The sequence below is a fragment of the Equus asinus genome, chromosome 2, assembly GCF_041296235.1.
Source record: "Equus asinus isolate D_3611 breed Donkey chromosome 2, EquAss-T2T_v2, whole genome shotgun sequence".
NCBI classification, from domain to species: domain Eukaryota; kingdom Metazoa; phylum Chordata; class Mammalia; order Perissodactyla; family Equidae; genus Equus; species Equus asinus.
This window is the reverse complement of record NC_091791.1, coordinates 90,628,885-90,647,825: the sequence shown is the minus strand read 5'-3', so window position 1 is coordinate 90,647,825 and position 18,941 is coordinate 90,628,885. Positions and strand designations below refer to the sequence as shown.

Here is an 18,941-nt window from a genome sequence, read left to right as displayed (position 1 = left end):
AAAGCCAGGCGACCATCCAGCGTGAGGGGCACTGCCTGGAGAGGGGGCTGCCAGGAGGACACACGCTGGCCGGCCTCCACCACTGCCTGCGCGCAGCCCTTCGGATCCCTGCCAGCAGTTTATTAATATTTTATTGAAAACTCTAAGAAGATTCAAACTTCAGCTGTCATGATAAGGTGTTGTTGCTAGGCAACTTTAGCTCTGTCTACGGATCTGTTTTCGCAGCTCTTCCCCGAGTCACGAAGCTCCAGGTGGGGCCCTACCACCTCGAGAGCCACTCAGCTCAGACCACCAACCACTGTCTACACCGGCCCCGCTCCAAAGTGCTCGTCCAGCACGGGTGACGGCCCAGCTCACAGGTCCCCCAGCACCCGTCCATGCCTCCACTGGAGCCCCAGAGCGGCCCCTGCCCCTGCCCCGTGCCCAACTCACCATACTCGCTGTCGTAGAACATGACAAACTTCTGCCAGCGCAGCTCTGTCACCAGCCGGAGCATGACGTCGTTGAGGCGCACGGGTGGTCTGGAGGCCAGCGTGTAGGCCTCGCCATCAGGGCTGGGGTTCAGGTGGCAGGCGGTGCGTGGCGACCCCCCCGGGTTGCGCTGGACAAAGAGGTGTGGGATGTGCATGGCGTCTGTGAGGGACTGCAGGGCGTTGGCAGACGCGCAGCCGGTGGACGTGACCAAGGCCAAAATCCCCTGGGTCATGAGGTCACAGGCTGGAAAGAGAGGGGAGAGAGAGAGAAAGGAGTCAGTAAGAGGGCAATGCGGCGTTCACTTCCATTCACACGGCCCATGCCCCGCAGTTCATGCCAGGAGGCCCCAAGAAACGCCGCCTCCCTCCAGGGACCGAGAACCCATCCCCCGCCAGGCCAGAGGCTCTCCCATGTACCATCTCACAGATGCCCTCAGTGATGCTGCGATCTCGTGCCCATTCAACGGATGAGGAAACAAAGCTCAGCAAAGGCAAAATCATTTGCCCTTCACTATCCAAGGAGGGATGGCAGAGCAGAAATGGGCACTGCTAAATTAGCCATCCTGTTTCCCACCCGGGCTGTGGGCCCCTTAGGAGCCAAGAACTCACTTTGTTGATCTGTGCATCCCCAAAGCCAGGCCACAGGCCAGGAATACACTATGTGCTCTACAACTGTTGGCTGAACTGAACTGATTGGGACTGAAGATTCCGGAATGAATTACATCGGAAAGCCAGGAAGACGCTTACCCCAGAGGACCCCGGCTGCAGGCAAAAATAAAAGACAGAAACTCGAGGTCTTCCGGCCAAGTCGACTTGATGCATATCATAAAAATGCTGGGTCAAACCCCAGATGAAGCAGTTGGTTCCAGAAGCCCAGGATTATTCAAAAGCCACTTGACAATAACACAGGGAGACGCTCCCGCAGCTCAGGCAGTTATGGGGCACAGAGGAGGAGCAGGAAGAGGCGCCAGCAGCCGTTTCTAGGGTGGCTGCACTCAGGGCTCGCCTTTCGAAGTCATCCAGCAACCGCGAGGGGCGCCCCTTTTGCCCACGCACTTCCACCTTTTGGGGACACCAGACCAATTGGCAGAAAGGATGCACCTCCCAACACTGAAACCCACTGCACCAATTTTGAAGCAAACATTTATTAATAATGCTTTATGTGATGGCAGGAATGTGGGGGAGCAGATGTGGTTTCCAAACACAGCCTGTGAATGTCAGCAGGCCATCTGCTGCAGACGGCAGACTTTTGAACAACTTTGACAACGCGGTTCCTTCGGTTGAGAGCCCTTGGGTTTATGCAATGCCTCAGACAAGGCTGAGAGGAGGAGACGAGAGCAGGGGAAGCAACCCCAAGAAGCAAGGCCTGGGAAGCAGGGAAGGTGCAGAAGGAGGAAGACCCCTCCACACTTTCAAACACCAAAGGTGAGCTGCTCCCCATGCGAGGATGCTCGCCTTGCACATTGATGAGCATCAGCAGGATGATAACTCAGATGCCCGTGGTTCCCCCTGCCGCACCCTTGGCCTCTAAACACAAGACAGGGGCTGGGGTGGTTAAACAAGAGATTCTCCCAAGTGTCTCTTGGGAATCACGCAGGCACCCAAATGCTCCAGCCCCTCCCATCTAGGCTTCACACGGCCAGCAAGTTCTCTCCTAAACAGAAATCCCATCGTGTCATGCTCCTGTTTGAAAGTCCTTGGGCGGCTCCCAAGAGCCTTGGAGATGGAGTCAGTCTCCCTTGGGCAGTCTTGCAGGCTCCCGATGCCTGCAGGCTCACTCAAAGAGCCTCCATCAATAATTCCCCATTGGGCACCCATCCAAACCACGGGAATGGCTTTAGCTCCAAACGCATTCCAAAGACACTTATCCATACTCTTGAAATGTTGCTAATGACTTAAAACATGCAAATCGGTGAGTGGTCATAAAAGTGCTCCATTTGTTGAAAGCACATGCAGCCTTTAACACTATTTATGAAGATACTACCATAACACGGGAACGTGCTTGTCATAAAAAAGTTATGTGAAAATCAGACAAAATTCTAAGTATTTTATGATTTCAGTTAAATAAAACTCAAAGGCATGAGACAAAGACCAGAAGGAACTGTTGCAAAAAGTCCAAACTAACTGCATTTTAGAAGAGGTTTAGGAGTGATTTTCCCTCTTTTTCATATTTTGCCAAAATGTCGTGTCATGAACAGATAATTCCTTTAGAAAAGGAAAATAATCGATAAGTATGAAGCTATGTAGGAGGAGGGACTATTTTGTGAGAATTTTCTCTGTGCCAAACCGTCCGTCGTGTACTTTACATACACGAATTCACATTACTCTCATGACATCGTGGAGGGTAGGCGTCATTGCCTCCCTTTTCCACATAACGAGTTGTGAGACCACACGACAAATAACAGTCAGGGCTGTACTGAGATGCCATCCAGTCTAAAAACACTCCTGAGAGGTGGCTAAGTGACAAAACCAGGACACAAAAGTATATGCTCACCAGGATTACAACTGGTAGAATTACAACAAGAAGAAAGCATGTTTATGAAAAAGGCAAGACACAGCACTAAAAGTCAAGGTTCCGTAATGAAGGGATTTCTCTTTCTTCTCTCGTACAGACACTCTTTAACGCCAGTGCGTTGCATTTGTAACTTTAAAAAGGAACCTTATGAAATAAACTGTACATCGCTGGGCATCAAGTTATCCAGGAACCCCAGCCCTGGGTGCCAGCCGTCAACAGCCTCAAGAGCTCTCACTGTGGCCATTGCTGGGTCTCGGCTCTCTGTCACTCACCCCCCGCCCTCAACTCCCTCCCAGGTCATCACCTGACTTCTGACGGCAGTCCCTGATCCCACTCCATAAACACCAGGTTCTGAAGTCACTGAACCTCTCTGAGCCTCAGTTTCCCCATCTGGACACAAGTCCCACTGCTCACCACAGGCTGGTTCCTTCCCTCCTGTGTGTTTCACACACTCAACACACCTGCTATGTGCAAACCCCTCCACTGAGGACGAGGGAGGGAGACGCAGAGCAGGGTGACCACGGGCCCCATCTTTGAGGAGCTTAGGATCCACCAAGGAGACAGACCCCACAATTCGGCCTGTGAGAAGGAAAGAGGAAGCCCTCTGGGACCCAGAGGGAGGTGAACTCCTGAGGGGTTGGTGTCAGGGCCTCAAAGGAAGAGAAGGATTTAGACCAGGAGAGATGGGGGAAAGCAGCGTGCAAGAGGGGGGCAGGGTGACAGACACAGGGCCGGGCAGCAGGAATGTGCCCAGGGAACAGACAAGAGCCTGACTGGCCCCCCTGCCCCAGCCCTGCTGACAGCCAGAGACATCAGCTTCTTGGCCGGGCCTGTGCTCACTGGGGGCGGAGGAAGGAGAACTTGACTCTCACAGACCCAAGTTCGGGTGTGGGCTCCTCCATCAGCCCCCGTGTGCGGCTGTGGGCATGCCTCCTTGCTGAACCCCCATGTTCCATTAAATGGGGATAAGAATCTGCACCCAGCAGAGCTCTGGGAGCCCTCACTGAGAACATGGACCCCAAGTGCCAACCCTGTGCTATGCACAAAAAGATGCTAAAGAGATGTCCATGTCCTGCCTGTCTCCTTGGGCAACCTCATCGCCCCATCAATGTCCCCACTCAAGTCATGCCCCAGATGCCAAGAAACAGTAACAACAGACAGCCCTCTCGATGGATGTGGGTACCACTGACCCATCCCCCACACAGCCACCTGCAGCGCCACACGAGCTCCTCAAGCCGCCCACCGGCCTCCTCGGTAAACAGGGTGGGTAATTAAGGCTGGAAGCCTCTCGCAGGCACTAATGGAGGGGCCTGATGCACGTCGATTTCCAATCCACCATGAATGGCCTGCTAATTGGGGCACTGTGGAAATGATGGTTATTTAGAGGCCGCTCACATAAAAATAATAAGATCAAAATATATCAGATCAAAGCCAAATCAGCTATTAGCTCAATCCAGGTTGCGTGCTCATCCCCAGGATGGGACGTAACACAAGTCATGCCCCAGTTGAGGAGAGAGATGCTGGACCCCAGTGCCAGGGTCCTACTGCCCCGGGTCTGAATCCAGGCTTTTGCCACTACACGCTGTGGGACACCGGCCAAGGGGCTGGCCCTCTCTGGACCTCTGTGTTTCTTCCTGTCAGACAGAGTTGATGGCACCCACTTCACACGGCTGTTGAGTATATTCCATGAAAAGTCTTTGTACATGAAGAGCCATTCGCACCACCTGGCACGTGGGAGGAACGCAGAAGTCACCACCCTTCTTGCCTCTCCAGCTTAGAGGTGTTTATGCAGCTCACCAGAAGATAATAGCCTTTGTTATAATTCTTTGCCTCCAATATCATGTGGTCATAAAGCTGATCTCTCTCGAATATAACAATGCAGGCTTGATGGATTGATAAGGGCTCTCTGAGAATGGCTCATCAGCCGGGCCAGGAAGAAGTAAGGATGAATGTAATGAGCAGCTTTGAGGCCCCTTCCCCGAGCTTGGTGGCCTAGGAGAGCACAGGGGCGCTGCGAAGGTCTCTGAGCCACTCAATGGCTTCCAAGGAATGGGGAAGAAGGAAGCTGCTCAGAGCTGGGGTTGAGCCCAGACAAGAGGATGCATGGGGCTCCGCCAGCATCCCCCAACAGCCCGCAATCACATTCCCACCAGCTGCCCCTGAGATGTCAGCATTCTGCTGCTCCAGGTTTCCCCAGACACGGGACTCTCAGGGTAGGACGGGCCGGGCATACCACTGGCCACATCATAGGACAGAGGGGATCTCTGTAACCCTCTCCCCAGGTGAGCTCTCTGATCCCCTGGTGAGAAAACTGAAGCACAGAGAGGGCTGGACGCTTGGCCAAGACCACATTGCCAGAGAGTGAACAGCAAGGAGAGCATCAGAACCAGACCACCAGGCACCTCCGTAGTCAATCCCAAGAAGACATGGTGGCCAGCAGCGACAGAGCGCAGGATTCAGGGGGCTGGCTCCACCCAACCCTTCCTTGGATAGAAACGCCTGGAGCAGCTCCCCACAGCGCATGCCCTGGAGAAGGAGCCAGAAAGCAGAAACAAGGCCTCTCTCTGCGAGGGCAAATCCTTGGCTCATCAAGTAACTCAGTGCCTGCAGGTGGTTGCTGGAGATAAGAGAGGCGCCCTTAGACACTGAGGTGACGCTGGGCACCACCGCTGACCCATGCCCAGTCTTTCCCATGCCCATGAGGAGTGCTAGAAAATTCTCAGGCCAAGGTTGGGGGGAACAATACCCCAGGAGGCCCGTGCCACCTCCTGGCAATGACGCTGGCCACCACCATCCCAGCCCTCCTTTCCACCTGGTGCCCCGACCGCATCATACCTGGGCACACCTGTTCCTCCCGGAAGACCAGGCGTGGTCCCCAAACAGGCAAGATCTGCCTGTGTAGCCCCTGCTACTCTGACGCTCCAAGCCCCCCTAACCTCATGTGCTGCCTGGCCTCTAGGTAGCTCCTTAAAGAATGATAGGACTTTTCCAGATGGACGAGGCAAGAGAGGGCGCTCTTCCTGGGTGGAAGCAGCCTGGTGGAGATGGTCTCGCCTCAGGGACGCCTGGCAAGCCTCCACTGGCCTCAGCAGGCAGCAGAAGGCAGACCCCGGCTCAGCCCTACCCTCCCAGAAGGAATGAGCTCTCCAGGGGGTCCGCCAGACCAGCCGCAAGCACTCTGCACCTCAGCCTGCCCCACAAGCCAGTCTCCCGGTGCCACCTCATTACTGCAATAATCTTAACCACCGAGAGCCCTCAGCCTCCCCCGGGCCATCCTTGTTATCTGTGCCCTTCCTTGCCTCCTTTAAGTGGGTACCGGCTTTATGAATATTTGAATTCTAATGGCTAATGCTTTAAATTAAGGTAGCATTTATAAATACTTTATAGTCGATGAATAATTGACCAAATTTAGTATTGTCATAACTCACAGTAAATTATTGATCCATAGAGAAAAAACATTTCTTCATGTTTTATTAAGATGTTCAAAAGGTAAACAAAACCACAAACTGGAGGAAATGGGTGGCAGGGCCATACAGAGGTGTGTGCTGGAGCTCCGGCCCTGGAGCACCGGCCCGGGAACACCTGGACCCCTCGCTTGCTGCCCACCATCAACGGGCACCCAATGGGGAGGGTCACCCAGGCCTCGCCTCCCTCTTGAGCACAGAGCAGACTGGATAAGCACCTGTCTGCTGACCTTCTGCTTAAGCAGCTCTCCCACTCACTTCCTCCTGCGTGTACTCCTCACTCCCACCTAATCCAGTTTAGTCTCCTGTCCATCTGTCTGACATGACAGTCACTCTACTGCAGACTCCCTCACCCCCTCACTCCCACTCTCATCTCTCTCCTTACAGACACGGCTGCTAAAAGCCCAACCCAGGCTCAATCCAGGGTGGATCCACCTGCCCACCCACTTCTCCACACAACAGCGAAGACTGAGCAAACAGCAGAGAGTCAGAGACAGCCACATCCCTGGCCACATGTGACCCTGGCTAGGTTGTCACCCACCTCAACAGGGCTCTCCCTGCCATTCACCTTGCACCCTCTCCACCACCTCCCTTGCCCATCCTCCCCAAACCACCCAGACTTCTCCCCCAAGTTCAACTGATGACCTTGCCTCATTCTCCATAGATAAACACAGAAACCATCACTCAACTTCTTGCCACATCTTCACACCTACCTGCATCTGTGCTGAAAGTTGCCTGTGAAAGTTGAAGAAGAAAGCTTCCCCTGTCTTAGGCTGGCCCTGCTCATGAGCTCTGGATGCTCCCACCTCTTGCTTTCTCCAAGACCCAGAGCCATCACTCATGTCCTCTCTGTACAGAATTATCAACCCTCCTTGTGTAAAAAAAAAATAACCAAGGGCTGGCCCTGTGGCCTAGTGGTTAAGCTCAGCATGCTCCGCTATGGTGGCCCAGGTTTGGATCCTGGGTGCAGACCTACACCACTCATTGGCAGCCGTGATGTGGCAATGATCCACATGCAAAATAGAGAAAGATTGTCACAGATGTTAGCTCAGGATGAATCTTCCCCAGCAAAAAAAAGAAAAAAAAAAACGTAAAATAGGCAGACCTGTTGATGATTATTGTTCCTGCCCACAACCCTCCTGTAGGCTCCTGACCCCAGCTAGGGGTCTCCCTTGGTGAGTCCTTTGGCAACTCCCACTTGACGTGTCAACACTGAGCTCCCTGGGATGTGATTCTGTCCCCCTGGTCACTCAAGGTCAGTAAAGGGGCAGCCCTATCCACCCACTTGTTGCTGACCCTCTCTCTCCCTGACCCTCTGCACCCAAGCCTTCAGCAAGTCCTGGATGTTTTCTCTCCAAACTATGTCTTGGATCTGTTAAGTTTCCTCCATCTCTACTGCCATCACCTTGGTCTAAACCACTATCCCCTCCCCACGGGACCCACACATACCCAACCAGTCCCCAATCTACACCCTACCTAGTCTACACACTGCAGTGGAGTGGCCTTCCTGAAACACCAACCAGACTGTGCTGTCCTTGCTTAAAGTCCACATTAGCTTCCCACATCTGTCTGCCTAACTCCTCATTCTGGATTTTTGTGGGTAACCATCACTCCCTCAAGAGAACCTTCCACGACCCCAATCTTCCCCCACCCTACTCTGCCTGCATCCCACCCACCAACACTGGCAATCGTGGACTATTTTGTGTGGCCACTGCAGGCTGGTCTCATTTCCTGAACCAGGAGCCCGTGAGCAAAAGCACCTGCATGCTGCTTGCCCTCCCAGCACCTGGCCCAGCGCCCCGTACAGCAGAGCAGAGCAATGAACCATTCAATACTCCTAACAATGGTGCAAGATAAGCGCTATTGGTGTCCATGCTTCACAGGCAAGACACAGTTTTCAAACTTTCCATGGTCCCGCGATGCTCACGTCCTCCCAAAAGGAAAGCCACATCCCACAATTCAGGATCCACACTGTAAAGAGGGTATCACCAAGAGCTTGGGAGATGCCAAGGAGACAGTAGGAAGGAAAGTTGGCTGGGCCCAAGGCCTGGCCTGGGCAGCAGCAGCCCTGGGTGGGCGTGTCTCCTGGAGCATCTCCAGGCTGGGAGCTCCCACGCCCCTCTGCCCTCATGCTCAGCCCAGCCCAGGAAGCAGTGCCAAAGGGTCCCACAGGATGATGGACTGGGGGCAGTTGGTGCAGCAGGATGCACAGAGCCAAGCAGGAGGGTGGGGAAGAGCTGGCGGCACCATGCCCATCTCTGGGGCCTCATCTTTATGCCAATTAATGAATCAGAATCTGCTCCCAGAGACCGGAAACCCAGGGAACACGGGGTGGGATAGTGCTGGCTTATTTATAGCTCTCCAGCTCCTCGTTAATGACTTTGACTGCTCCGCCAATGGAATGCCAGGCACCCAGGCCAGGATTCACACAGAAGCCTACACTGTACAAGTTGAGTCAAGACAGTGATGAGTCCTGGGAGACACGGAGAACCTCAAAAGCAGCCGAGGACCTCCTGCAGACTCTCAGCACCCTGAGCCCAGACGTCTGTTCCTGGGCTCCCCCTCACCCCACCTCAATGTCACCCCCGATGTCTGCCCACATCCTCTATCAGCCTAGTGGTCTCCCTGCCTCCCAGCTATCCCTTCTCCAACCCACTCTACAGGCCAAAGTTCAGCACCAAGCACACCCCCAAAATACCTGCCGTGCTCCCCACTGCCTGGGCGTCAAAGTCCAATTTGTGACATTCACCCACCACCTCCTAACACCACACACCAGCATGGCACCAGTCTATTTTCCAACCTTCACATGCCCCTTGCTCTCTATTCACATCACCATTCCTGCACTCATCTCTAACTTTGAACCTGCTGATTCCCCTTTCTTGAAATGCCCTTCCTCTTCTACTATGCCTTTCAAACTCCTACTCATCCCTCAAGACCCATCCCAAATTCCCCCTTCTCTATGGAGCTTTCCTGGACTTGCCCCTGCTAGGTAAAATTAGTCATCCCTTTCCCTACCTATCCCAGAGTACTTTATCCTAGCATACTTCTACCGAGTATATAGTATACCACTTCATGCTTAATCCCTAAGGTCCCAAGAAAAGAAACTGAGTTTCACAGCTTTCTGTATCTCCAGGCACAGGGCCTGATACAGAGATGATGTGAGGAGGTTGGGTGAAGGAATGAGTAAGTGAAAGCACAGATGCACACATACTAAGGTAATCACTTGAAACATCAGTGCATCAAGATAAGCAAGTTACCCAGAAAATCCATGGGATGGGGCGCATGTCAGGAATGAGTCCTGAATGTCATGGAACATTCTGCCTGCCCAATAGCAGGGCTTGCCTTGTGCAGCACGATGAGAAGAAAGATCTTTGGCTCTGAGGCCTCCTAGGCTTGGACCAGAATCTCATCCCCACGTGGATGAGCCAGGGGGCCCTGGGAAATTCATGTCCTCTAATTCTGCCCAAGAAGGAGGGGTTGTTTAGAGGCAAGAAAAGAACAGTGAGAACCTGGGGGAAAGCAGTGATGCTGTCCTGGATTTGGTGAGGCAAGGGAGCGACAAGCAGCCAGATCTGAGAGCTGCTGGGTCCATGGGACCTGGAGGCAGGACCACTTGGGGCCTCAGCCCAGGAGGCAGACTGGCTCAGAGAGGACAGCGACGGAAAGCCAGGCGGCACAGGGAGTTCTCCAGGGGCTCAGCTGTCCCAGAACATGGACTAAGGGAGTTGGGGCACCCCTGTGTGGCCACATCCAGGACAGGCTGGAGCCAAAGAACCCCAGGTACCCAGGACGGTGCTGTGGCTCTGTGTAGAGCGGCAGTGGAAGCAGGGGAAGGTTGTGGCAGTGCTTAGGTGGGGCGAGGACCAGCCCGTCTGCTTCCCCAGACCGAGGGAGGGGAGGAAGGGAGCCCCTTCCACAGAAGGCCACCAGGCGCCAGGCAGGGCCCATCCGCCTAATCCTTGAACCCCGTGCCTCCCTGGGAAGTGCGCACTGCTCTCCCATTCCAGACAGGAGGCACAGGAGCAGAGACTCGAGGTTAGGGGGACGCCTCAGGTCACAGGGGAGCCTGGGCTCAAACCCCGAGCTGCCTCTGCCCTCCAAGTTGGGCACACGGGCTTAAGCGCCCAGGAGGCAGGCAGGGCCACTGCTATAGCTGTGTGCCCTCAGGCAAGTCACTTAACCTGGCTGAGTCTCAGTCCCTTACCTGCAAATGGGCTGATAACAGTGCCCATCTCTAAGGCTGGCATGAGGATTAAATGAGCTAAACGAACCAGAGGCCAAAGTCAGACGTGCATCCATAGACAGGCCAGACCACAGGCCTGACCTCAGCCCTCCCATATCCCCGGGCCGCCCAGGCCAGACCCTGCTCCGCCTCTCCCCTCCTTCCACCTGCATTTGTCTCCCAGAATCCAAGGCCATGCAGACACCAGGCCCCAGGCTGGCCCGGGTGCCCCTTGCCCAGCCTGCTGGCCCTCAGAAGGAGGACTTCTAGCTCCCCCTGTCCATCTCAACCTATGTTGGTCTGTTTCTAGCTTTCTCTGGCTAGCTCTCCTTCTCTCGGTTGTTGCTTCTCACTTTCTGAGTCAGCTCTCTCTTGCAGGGGGAGTGGGGGGGTGTGCACACGTGTGTAAATGTGCAAACCTCCCTCTCCCCCCACCAGCCTCTCCCCGGGTAGGACTAACCGCCCCACAGGGACAGAGCCCTACGTCTGTGCCTCGGCTCCCAGCATCCCTCCTGGGCTTGGAGGTACCATGGATGCCTGCCCGATAGGCCCTAGGCTCTCCACTTCCTCCCACAGCAGGGGGTTAGTGCAGCAGGAACAAGTGTCACCTCTCAGCCAGTGGCCTTTCCAGGAAAATTGGAGGGCACAGAAACAGCCCCATCCTGCCAAGCTGCAGGTCCACGACCTTGCACTAATCCTGCCTGCAAGCCCACTTCCAGCAGACAACCTCTGGGCTCCAAGGGGAAAGCAGGGGTCCCGGAGGCTGTGCTGCGTCGGGCTCAAACCTCTGCACCTGCATTCCCTGCTGGAAGGTCACATCACTGTCCCCTCATCATTCTAGACCCAGTGCCAGCACCTCCCCTCTCCAGAGGCCTTCTTCCCCTGGTTAGGACAACACAGCTTGTGCCTCTGTGGCCCCTGCCTTACACATGAGTGCAGCTCAAACAGCATCCTTGTTTGTTCGTGGGTCTCTGTCACCCCCTGAGCTGAGCCCCCTAAGGACCTCTCTGTCCTCAGCACCCAGCCTGGGACTGGACACCCAGGTGCCTCCGGGGAACAGGCAACAACAGGACAACACTGGATGAGCACAATGCTGGCCCTGGTCCACCCACTATCACTGGGGCAGCCCGGGAAGGTGCCCTCCCCAGGAAAACCTGAAGGCAATAGGTTGTCACCACCCTGGGGGCCCGTCTCTAGGGTGGGCATCCACAGGGACACCCACACACACATCAGCCCCCCTCCATCACCTGGGCAGGTCAGGCATGAGTGGATACAGCCCTCTGTGGCACCCCCCGGCTTGTCACCTGGGGGGGACGAGGATTGAAGCACTGACCTGAAGCCCACCAGGAGCAGGGAGAGCCCACTCTCAAGGGGAGGATGCCATTGCTGAACCTGCAGCTTCTGGGCTCCACTGACCCAGAGGAGCCCCAGGCCATGCTGCCGCCGTCTCTGAGTCCATGACTGGGAGAGCCACACCCAACCTCCACGAGAGCCTTGAGGCCAACTGCATGACGTCCCACACACAAGGCATCTGGGGTGCCCATGCCTCTGCAGGGCCAGCCCTCCACAGCTCAGCTGTGCCCTCACTCTGCCCAGCCTGGCTGCCAGCGCCCCCTTGGCTGCCATCTAGGCCCCTGCCTGCCTTTCAGCCAAGCCCAGGGAGATGGCCAGCGAGGGGTGCCACCTTCTGCCTCCCTCAGTCCTCTGCACACTGACCCCCACAGTGCTCATCACATGCATCTGAGACCAGGGGGGAGCTGGGGTGAAGGGGGGAGGTGGTGGTGTCAGATGGAGCTGGTCACACCACCCGGGTCCCGCCGTGTCCTTCACATCCTTGCCGTGGTCCCTGCATGGAGAAGTCCAAGCAGGCTGTTGTCCACACTCACTGGTCCAAACCCACAGCTGACTGTGAACAGAACGGTGGGGGCAGCAGCCCCACAAATTCCTGATGTGTCCCTTACAAAGGAACTTCTGTCCACCCAGCCCACCGCTATCCCTCCCGGGAGGCAGCAGTCACACAGCCCAAGCCCCACCCTGTCACGGCGTCCAGGAGCCTGGGCTGGTCACTTGTGAGAACGTGGCCATCCTGCTTCTTAAAACAGGAGGAGGGCAGCGAGGACAGGTCACAGCACCCGCATTACACACAAGACTTGAAAATAAAGCCTCTGGCACAAAACATATCTGGAATCAATTCTAAGATGCTAGCTCCCTCCCCCTGGGAAGCGTCCACTCGTCCATTCATCCTCCATTCATTCTCTTACTGAGTGCTTAGCACCTCCTGCCCAGCCTCTCTTACACAGAAGCCCACATCAGGGCAGAGGACAGCCGAGGACACAGAGGGAAGGCGCAGGCTGCTGTCCAGCCCTCTGGGGCTAGAACAGAGAGAAATGAAGCGCTCTTCCCTGGCAGGGGTGAGAGGACAAGTTCTGGCACTCAACTTCCTGGACTCAAACCTCTGCCCTGTGTCTTTGGCTACGTGTGGCTTTGGGCAAGTCACACCCTCTCCGGGACTCACCCCAAAAGTGGGCTCACCACAGTGATCTCAGATACAGTGTCCCCCCTTATCCGCAGGGGACACGTTCCAAGACCCCCCAGTGGACGCCTAAGACCACGGATAGTATCCAACCCTATACATACTATCTTTTTTCCTAAACATACATACCTATGATAAAGTTTAATTTATAAAGTAGGCACGGTAAGAGATTAACAACAAGAGCTAACAGCAAAACAGAACAATTATAACAATATACTGTAATAAAAGTCACCATAGGTCTTAGCAACCTCAGCATGTGATTTTTTTTCTTTCCTTATTAAGTCGAGAACTTTCACCTTTTCTTTTAAAGGAAGCACTTTACGGCTCCTCTTTGGTGTTTCCTAATTGCAGCATCAATCCTCTTCTGCTTTGGGGCCGTTATTAAGTAAAATCAGGGGTTACCTGAACACATGCGCTGTGACACCATGACAGCCATCTCGATAACTGAGACCGCTACTAAGTGACTAACAGACAGGAGTGTCTACAGTGTGGATATGCTGGACAAAGGGATTATTCCCATCACAGGGTGGGACAACAGAGATTTCCTCTTACTACTCAGAAGAGCATGCAATTTAAAACATATGAATTATTTCTGGAATTTTCCATTTAATATTTTCGGACCATGGTTGACCGCAGGTAACTAAAACCGTTGAAAGCAAAACCATGGATGAGGGGGACACTACTGTGTAATAAATGTTCTTAACCAAGCAAAGAAAAAACAAAACACAAAACAACGACAAAAGGAAACCATAGTCCCTGACTCATAGGACACTAATGAGAATCAAATGAGTTTGAACCTGGGAAGCATTCAGCCACCACCACTATGTGCAGCTAACCGATCATCTACTGCAAGAGGAGTGAGCTGAGACCAGAGAAGAAAGCAGCCCAGCCAAGTTCAAAAACACAGGGAAACCAAGAACCAGGCCAGGCAAGCGCCGGGCAGGCCCAAGGCCATCCGCTGCCCACCTGGGCAGATGACCCAGCAGGGTGCCCAGGGGCAGCTCCGCAGCTGAGGGGTGAGTGGGGCCGACTCCGAGCCCCACGTCTACCTGCCAAAGCCCGCAGCTGCTTTTCTCATTCATCCCAAGGGCCTGCGTGGCCTTGATTTCCAACGCCTCGTCATCATCCTAACAGCCATCAGCACCACACACAGCCTCCAAAATCGTAGAGATGGTGCCACTTTTAGAGAATGAGTCTAGAGGAGGCAGGTGCCCCTGCCCCCAGGGGCCACCACCTGAGGGTCTCTCAAGAACAGAGAAGGCAATGGGGCAGGTGCTGGCTCAGCCCCCAAAACCAGCTCTCCTGGCTGGGCTGGTCTTGTCTCCCATGGAAGTGGAGGCAAAGCCCACAGGACACTGGCCGTGGCCTGCCCCGCCCTGGTCATTCAGGCCAGCCCTGCTGAGCCCAGCTCAGAGGATGGCTCCCTCCTGAGATCTGTGAGGAAGAGCCCGGCTGGCCCAGGGACATTACCCATCTCATCTCCCAGGTGCTTTGGAACAGAAGGGAGAGAAATCAGAAATAGGCAGGCAGCAGAGACAAGAGGAGGTCTTTGCCAGTGATAATGAAAATTTTCACAGTAGCAGATGCTTGAAGAAAATTGAAAAACAATGCAATAAAATTCATAAACCAGAGAGGAGCTTAAGAGAAACCTGACCAGTGGGACTCAATTTTCCCATTATTACCTTTCCAGCCACAAGAAGACTAATGGGGAGCCAGGTCCTGCCCATCAGGTAATCAAATTGCCCCCCAGAGACCATCACAACTCTCTCCAAGCACCTACTGTGTACCCAGCGGGAGCACATGTGGGAACACAGACATGAGGCAGATCCGGGCCCAGGTCCCAGAAAGGTCGTCTGGAGAGGGAGCTGGGGCGTGGACTGGGATGGGGTTCAGTGTCCACGGAGGGATGGTAGGCAGGAGGAGTGTGGGCGGGTAGTCATGCGGCCTGGGGTGGCAAGGGGGCTTCACAGACAACAAGCAGCTGATGCTGGGGCAGAACGCAGATAAAAAGGGACTAAGAGAAAAGGCAGCCTGGCGTGAGCCGAGGCACACACATGGTATCTGTGGATCTGCCAGGAGGGGGCCGGTCACGCTGGGGTGAGGGGGACACAGACGGAGGGGGGTTCACAGTGGAGTCTTATCTGCTTAGCTGAGGGGCTCTGTTCTGATCCCAAGAGCACTAGGGAGCCGTGGAGGGTTCCTGAGCACAGGTGGGGCCTGCGCAGAGCCTGCCTTTGGAAAGGTGGCCCCAGAGAGGACACAGCAAGAGGACAGGAGGCCTGGGCTGACGCCTCCCACTCCTAGCCCTGGCAGCACCCAGGGCAGGGAGTGCAGGGTAGGGACAGAGGGCAGTGAGGACAGTCAGAGCCATGGCAGGACAGAGGTCAGAGTCAGCTAGAGGCACAAAGCGGCGGGCAAGTAGGTGGACAGACCCCAGGCCTCACCCTAGAGCCAACAGGATGTGGGGAGGGGGACCCATCACCTAGCAGCACATGCTAGTCTTACACGCCTCCTCCACAGGCCTGGGAGGGTGTCGCCATATCCCCCTTTACAGAGGGGACAGATGAGCCTCAGCAACACAGGGTCTCTTGCCAGGTACCACCCACACCCCAGCTAGCGAGCACGAGTTAGGCTGAAAACTTAGGCCTCCCGAGAGGTACTGGCTGCCTGCCCCACACCTGGGCTGAGGGCCCAACGGGCAGGGCAGGCCAGAGGCCGGTGCCTCCCAGCCCTGGGGGAGTATAGCCAGCCCTTCAGCCCTCAGTCAGCATCTGGGTCACCTCTAGACACTTGACAGAGCTGGCTGGGACCTAAGTGCCAAGGAAGGAGCTGGCAGAGGACAGTGGATCAGGGTGGAAAGGAGAACAGGGCCCTCCCTCAGGTCTGCACCTAACGGAAACCCAGCCATGTGTGTTGCAGGCCAGGCTGAGCCTGGGGGCCGGCCAGTGGGTGGGCCTGCCTTGGGCCTGCTCACTGAAGGGATGGAGAGGCCTCTGAAAGATGCACCCCAGGAGGGGTGGCCTGGCAACATAGGGCATCAGGGCTGCAGGGACACCCTAAGTGCAGGGGGCCTGTCACTGGATTACCACATGCAAGACCTCCGACAGAGGCAGAGGGTGTAAGCACGGGCAGAGCTATGTCATGACACTCTTCAAGTCAAAGTGGGGACAAGCAGCACAGCCTGAGTCCTTCCCTGGAAACCAGCAGGTCCCCCCTTCCTCACCATGGGGCACCAGGGCCTCGGCCAAGCAAGAGACGGCAGGGCCAGGCACACACACAGAACAGCACCGTCAGCAGGTGACAGCGTGGGTGAGGCTGCCCCTCCCCCAGGGCCAGGTCGGATGGCACAGATGGCACAGAGGGACACATGTGCCCATGCAGCAGGCCTGCTTCTGGAGGGCACTGTAGAGCATCAGGCCAGGGCAAGGAGGCTCTGAGAATAAATGAGAATGGCCCTTCCCAAACAAAAAACCCAATACGTCGCTCATTGTGATGTGTGCTCCCTCAAGGCATTATCTTGCTGGGAAAGAGGCTCCACGTGGATGGCTAGGCCTGGAAGGCACTATAGGCTGAGGCGGTGCCCAGCTCCAGCCCTGCCCTGGGCATGGTGAGCAGCACCCTCTCTCTCTCCTCTGCCCAGACACCTTCCCTAGAGAGAGACGAGGGGACAAGGGGGCAGGAGGACACAGCCATCAGGCGCCATACAAGAAGAAGAACAGGGAGGCTGTGGGGCTGGGGGCTTGGTTCCTCCAAATGGCCCGCCCGGCATGCACACATGTACACCACCCGCACCCACACAGCCCTGTGCAGGCGCACACAGGCTGCTCTTGCCGAGAGGGAGCTCCCCTGGTGGTGCGGGCAGTGGCCACACCCCAGGCCACTGAGCCTCACAGGATTTGGCCGGGATGATTCCAGGCAGCTCTGGAGATTCCGGATGGGACTCTGTGGCCTGTCTCCCCTGCCTGCAGGGACCTCCAACCCCATGAAGGGCAGCCCAGCTCAGCCCTTTGGGCAAACGCACTCCCTCACATATGAATGGGCAGCTCCCAGCCAGCCCTGAGTCTGCTCTCCAAGATGGGGCTGAGGTGGCACGGGCAGCAAGTGACAACCATATGCTGTGTCTCATCACAGAGACATGATGACGCTGTGGGCAAAACAGGTCCAAGGAAAGACCTAAGTTATTCAGCAAACTGCTCTGTGCCTTGCAGCTTCCCTTCCTTGTCTCATTTGACCTGCCTGGCAATTCTGAGGTAAGGATTACTGTCTCTGTTTTTCAGATAAGGACACTGAACCTAAGAGAGGCAAGTCACTTGCCCAAGATCACACAGCAAGGAGATAATAGACCCCAACTTCAAACTCAGGTAAGTCTGGCCTCACAGACGGTGCTATTCCTGCTCTCCCAAGTAGTACGGGTGAAGACCAAGTACTAGCAGGGGAAAACCAAGGACCAGCGGGGGAAGACCAAGGGCCAGCGGGGGAAGACCAAGGGCCAGCGGGGGAAGACCAAGGGCCAGCGGGGGAAGACCAAGGGCCAGCGGGGGAAGACCAAGGGCCAGCGGGGGAAGACCAAGGACCAGCGGGGGAAGACCAAGGGCCAGCGGGGGAAGGCCAAGGACCAGCAGGGGAAGACCAAGGGCCAGCGGGGGAAGACCAAGGGCCAGCGGGAGAAGACCAAGGACCAGCGGGGGAAGACCAAGGGCCAGCGGGGGAAGACCAAGGGCCAGCGGGGGAAGGCCAAGGACCAGCAGGGGATAACTGATTTTCCAAGCCATATGAAAGAAGGAAAACCTTCCTGCTCTTGTCCCAGGCACATGTTCCCACTAACTAGGCTCTCGTTTTCCTCCTTCCCACCTCCTACTGAACCCCCAGAATTCCCGCCCTCTCAAGTACCCCTCCAATACCTCCAACACACACAGACTCACAAATCTACTTAAACCATAATAGCGCTGGTCAAAGGAAGATGCTCTGGCTGGATGAGTGAGCACCTCTCCGGGCAGAGCCTTGACAGAGAGGGGCATCACTCCCCTCCCCTGGGCCCACTCCACCCTCAATGTCTTCTCAGAGAGCCGCCCACACTTCCGCACTGTTCACGGGAACACAACCCCCAAGCCCAGGAAAGCACAGCGGGACATACAAAGAGGTGTGGGCCCTGAGATGCCACAGCCCACCCCAGCCACGGTCAGATCCATGGCCACCCTGCCCCGCCAGCCCAGGCTGGGTCCTCACAGCATGGCTGCTTCTGCTCTGACAGGGCCACACGGAGACTGGGCATGACGGGATGTGGGGGACACCCAAATAGGAGAGACACAGCCCATTCCTCCCAACGACCCCACCCCCTCCACCTCCATTGTGCCCTTGGGGCACGGACCCCACCTGGAAAGACAACCAGCTGACATCTTTAGGGTGCACTCCCTCAACACAGCCATCCAGAGCACTGGCCATTGTCACACCAATACCCAAGCTCCTTGTCTCCCTCCTCCCTGGCTTCAGAGCTCAGCTCAAGTGTGCCCGCCTCCAGGAAGCATCCAGGCACCTTCCCACCCCCACGCACCCAGAGCTCAGCTCAACTTGTCACTCTGAAAGATCACCATCTGTCTCTGCCCACCAAACTGAGCTGCTGGAGGTCACGGACCACGTGTGGAGCCCACCCCAGGGTCCCCAAAGCAGAGGTGCCCAGGGAACGTGTCCTGAAGGAGCGAATGAAACTGTTGAGATAGATCCAGCTGAGGTGCTG

At 55.7% G+C, this 18,941-nt stretch overlaps 1 protein-coding gene across 2 annotated transcripts in view; it reads right to left on the bottom strand.

The window, feature by feature from the left end:
• The window catches only part of GRID1 (glutamate ionotropic receptor delta type subunit 1), a 677,925-nt gene that overhangs the window by 525,965 nt on the left and 133,019 nt on the right, over positions 1 to 18,941 (bottom strand). For both annotated transcript variants that reach the window (XM_044759934.2, XM_044759928.2), the window contains exon 3: positions 433 to 717. In XM_044759934.2, coding sequence (XP_044615869.1) covers positions 433 to 717 — 285 coding nt within the window. The remainder of the gene's footprint in view (positions 1 to 432; positions 718 to 18,941) is intronic.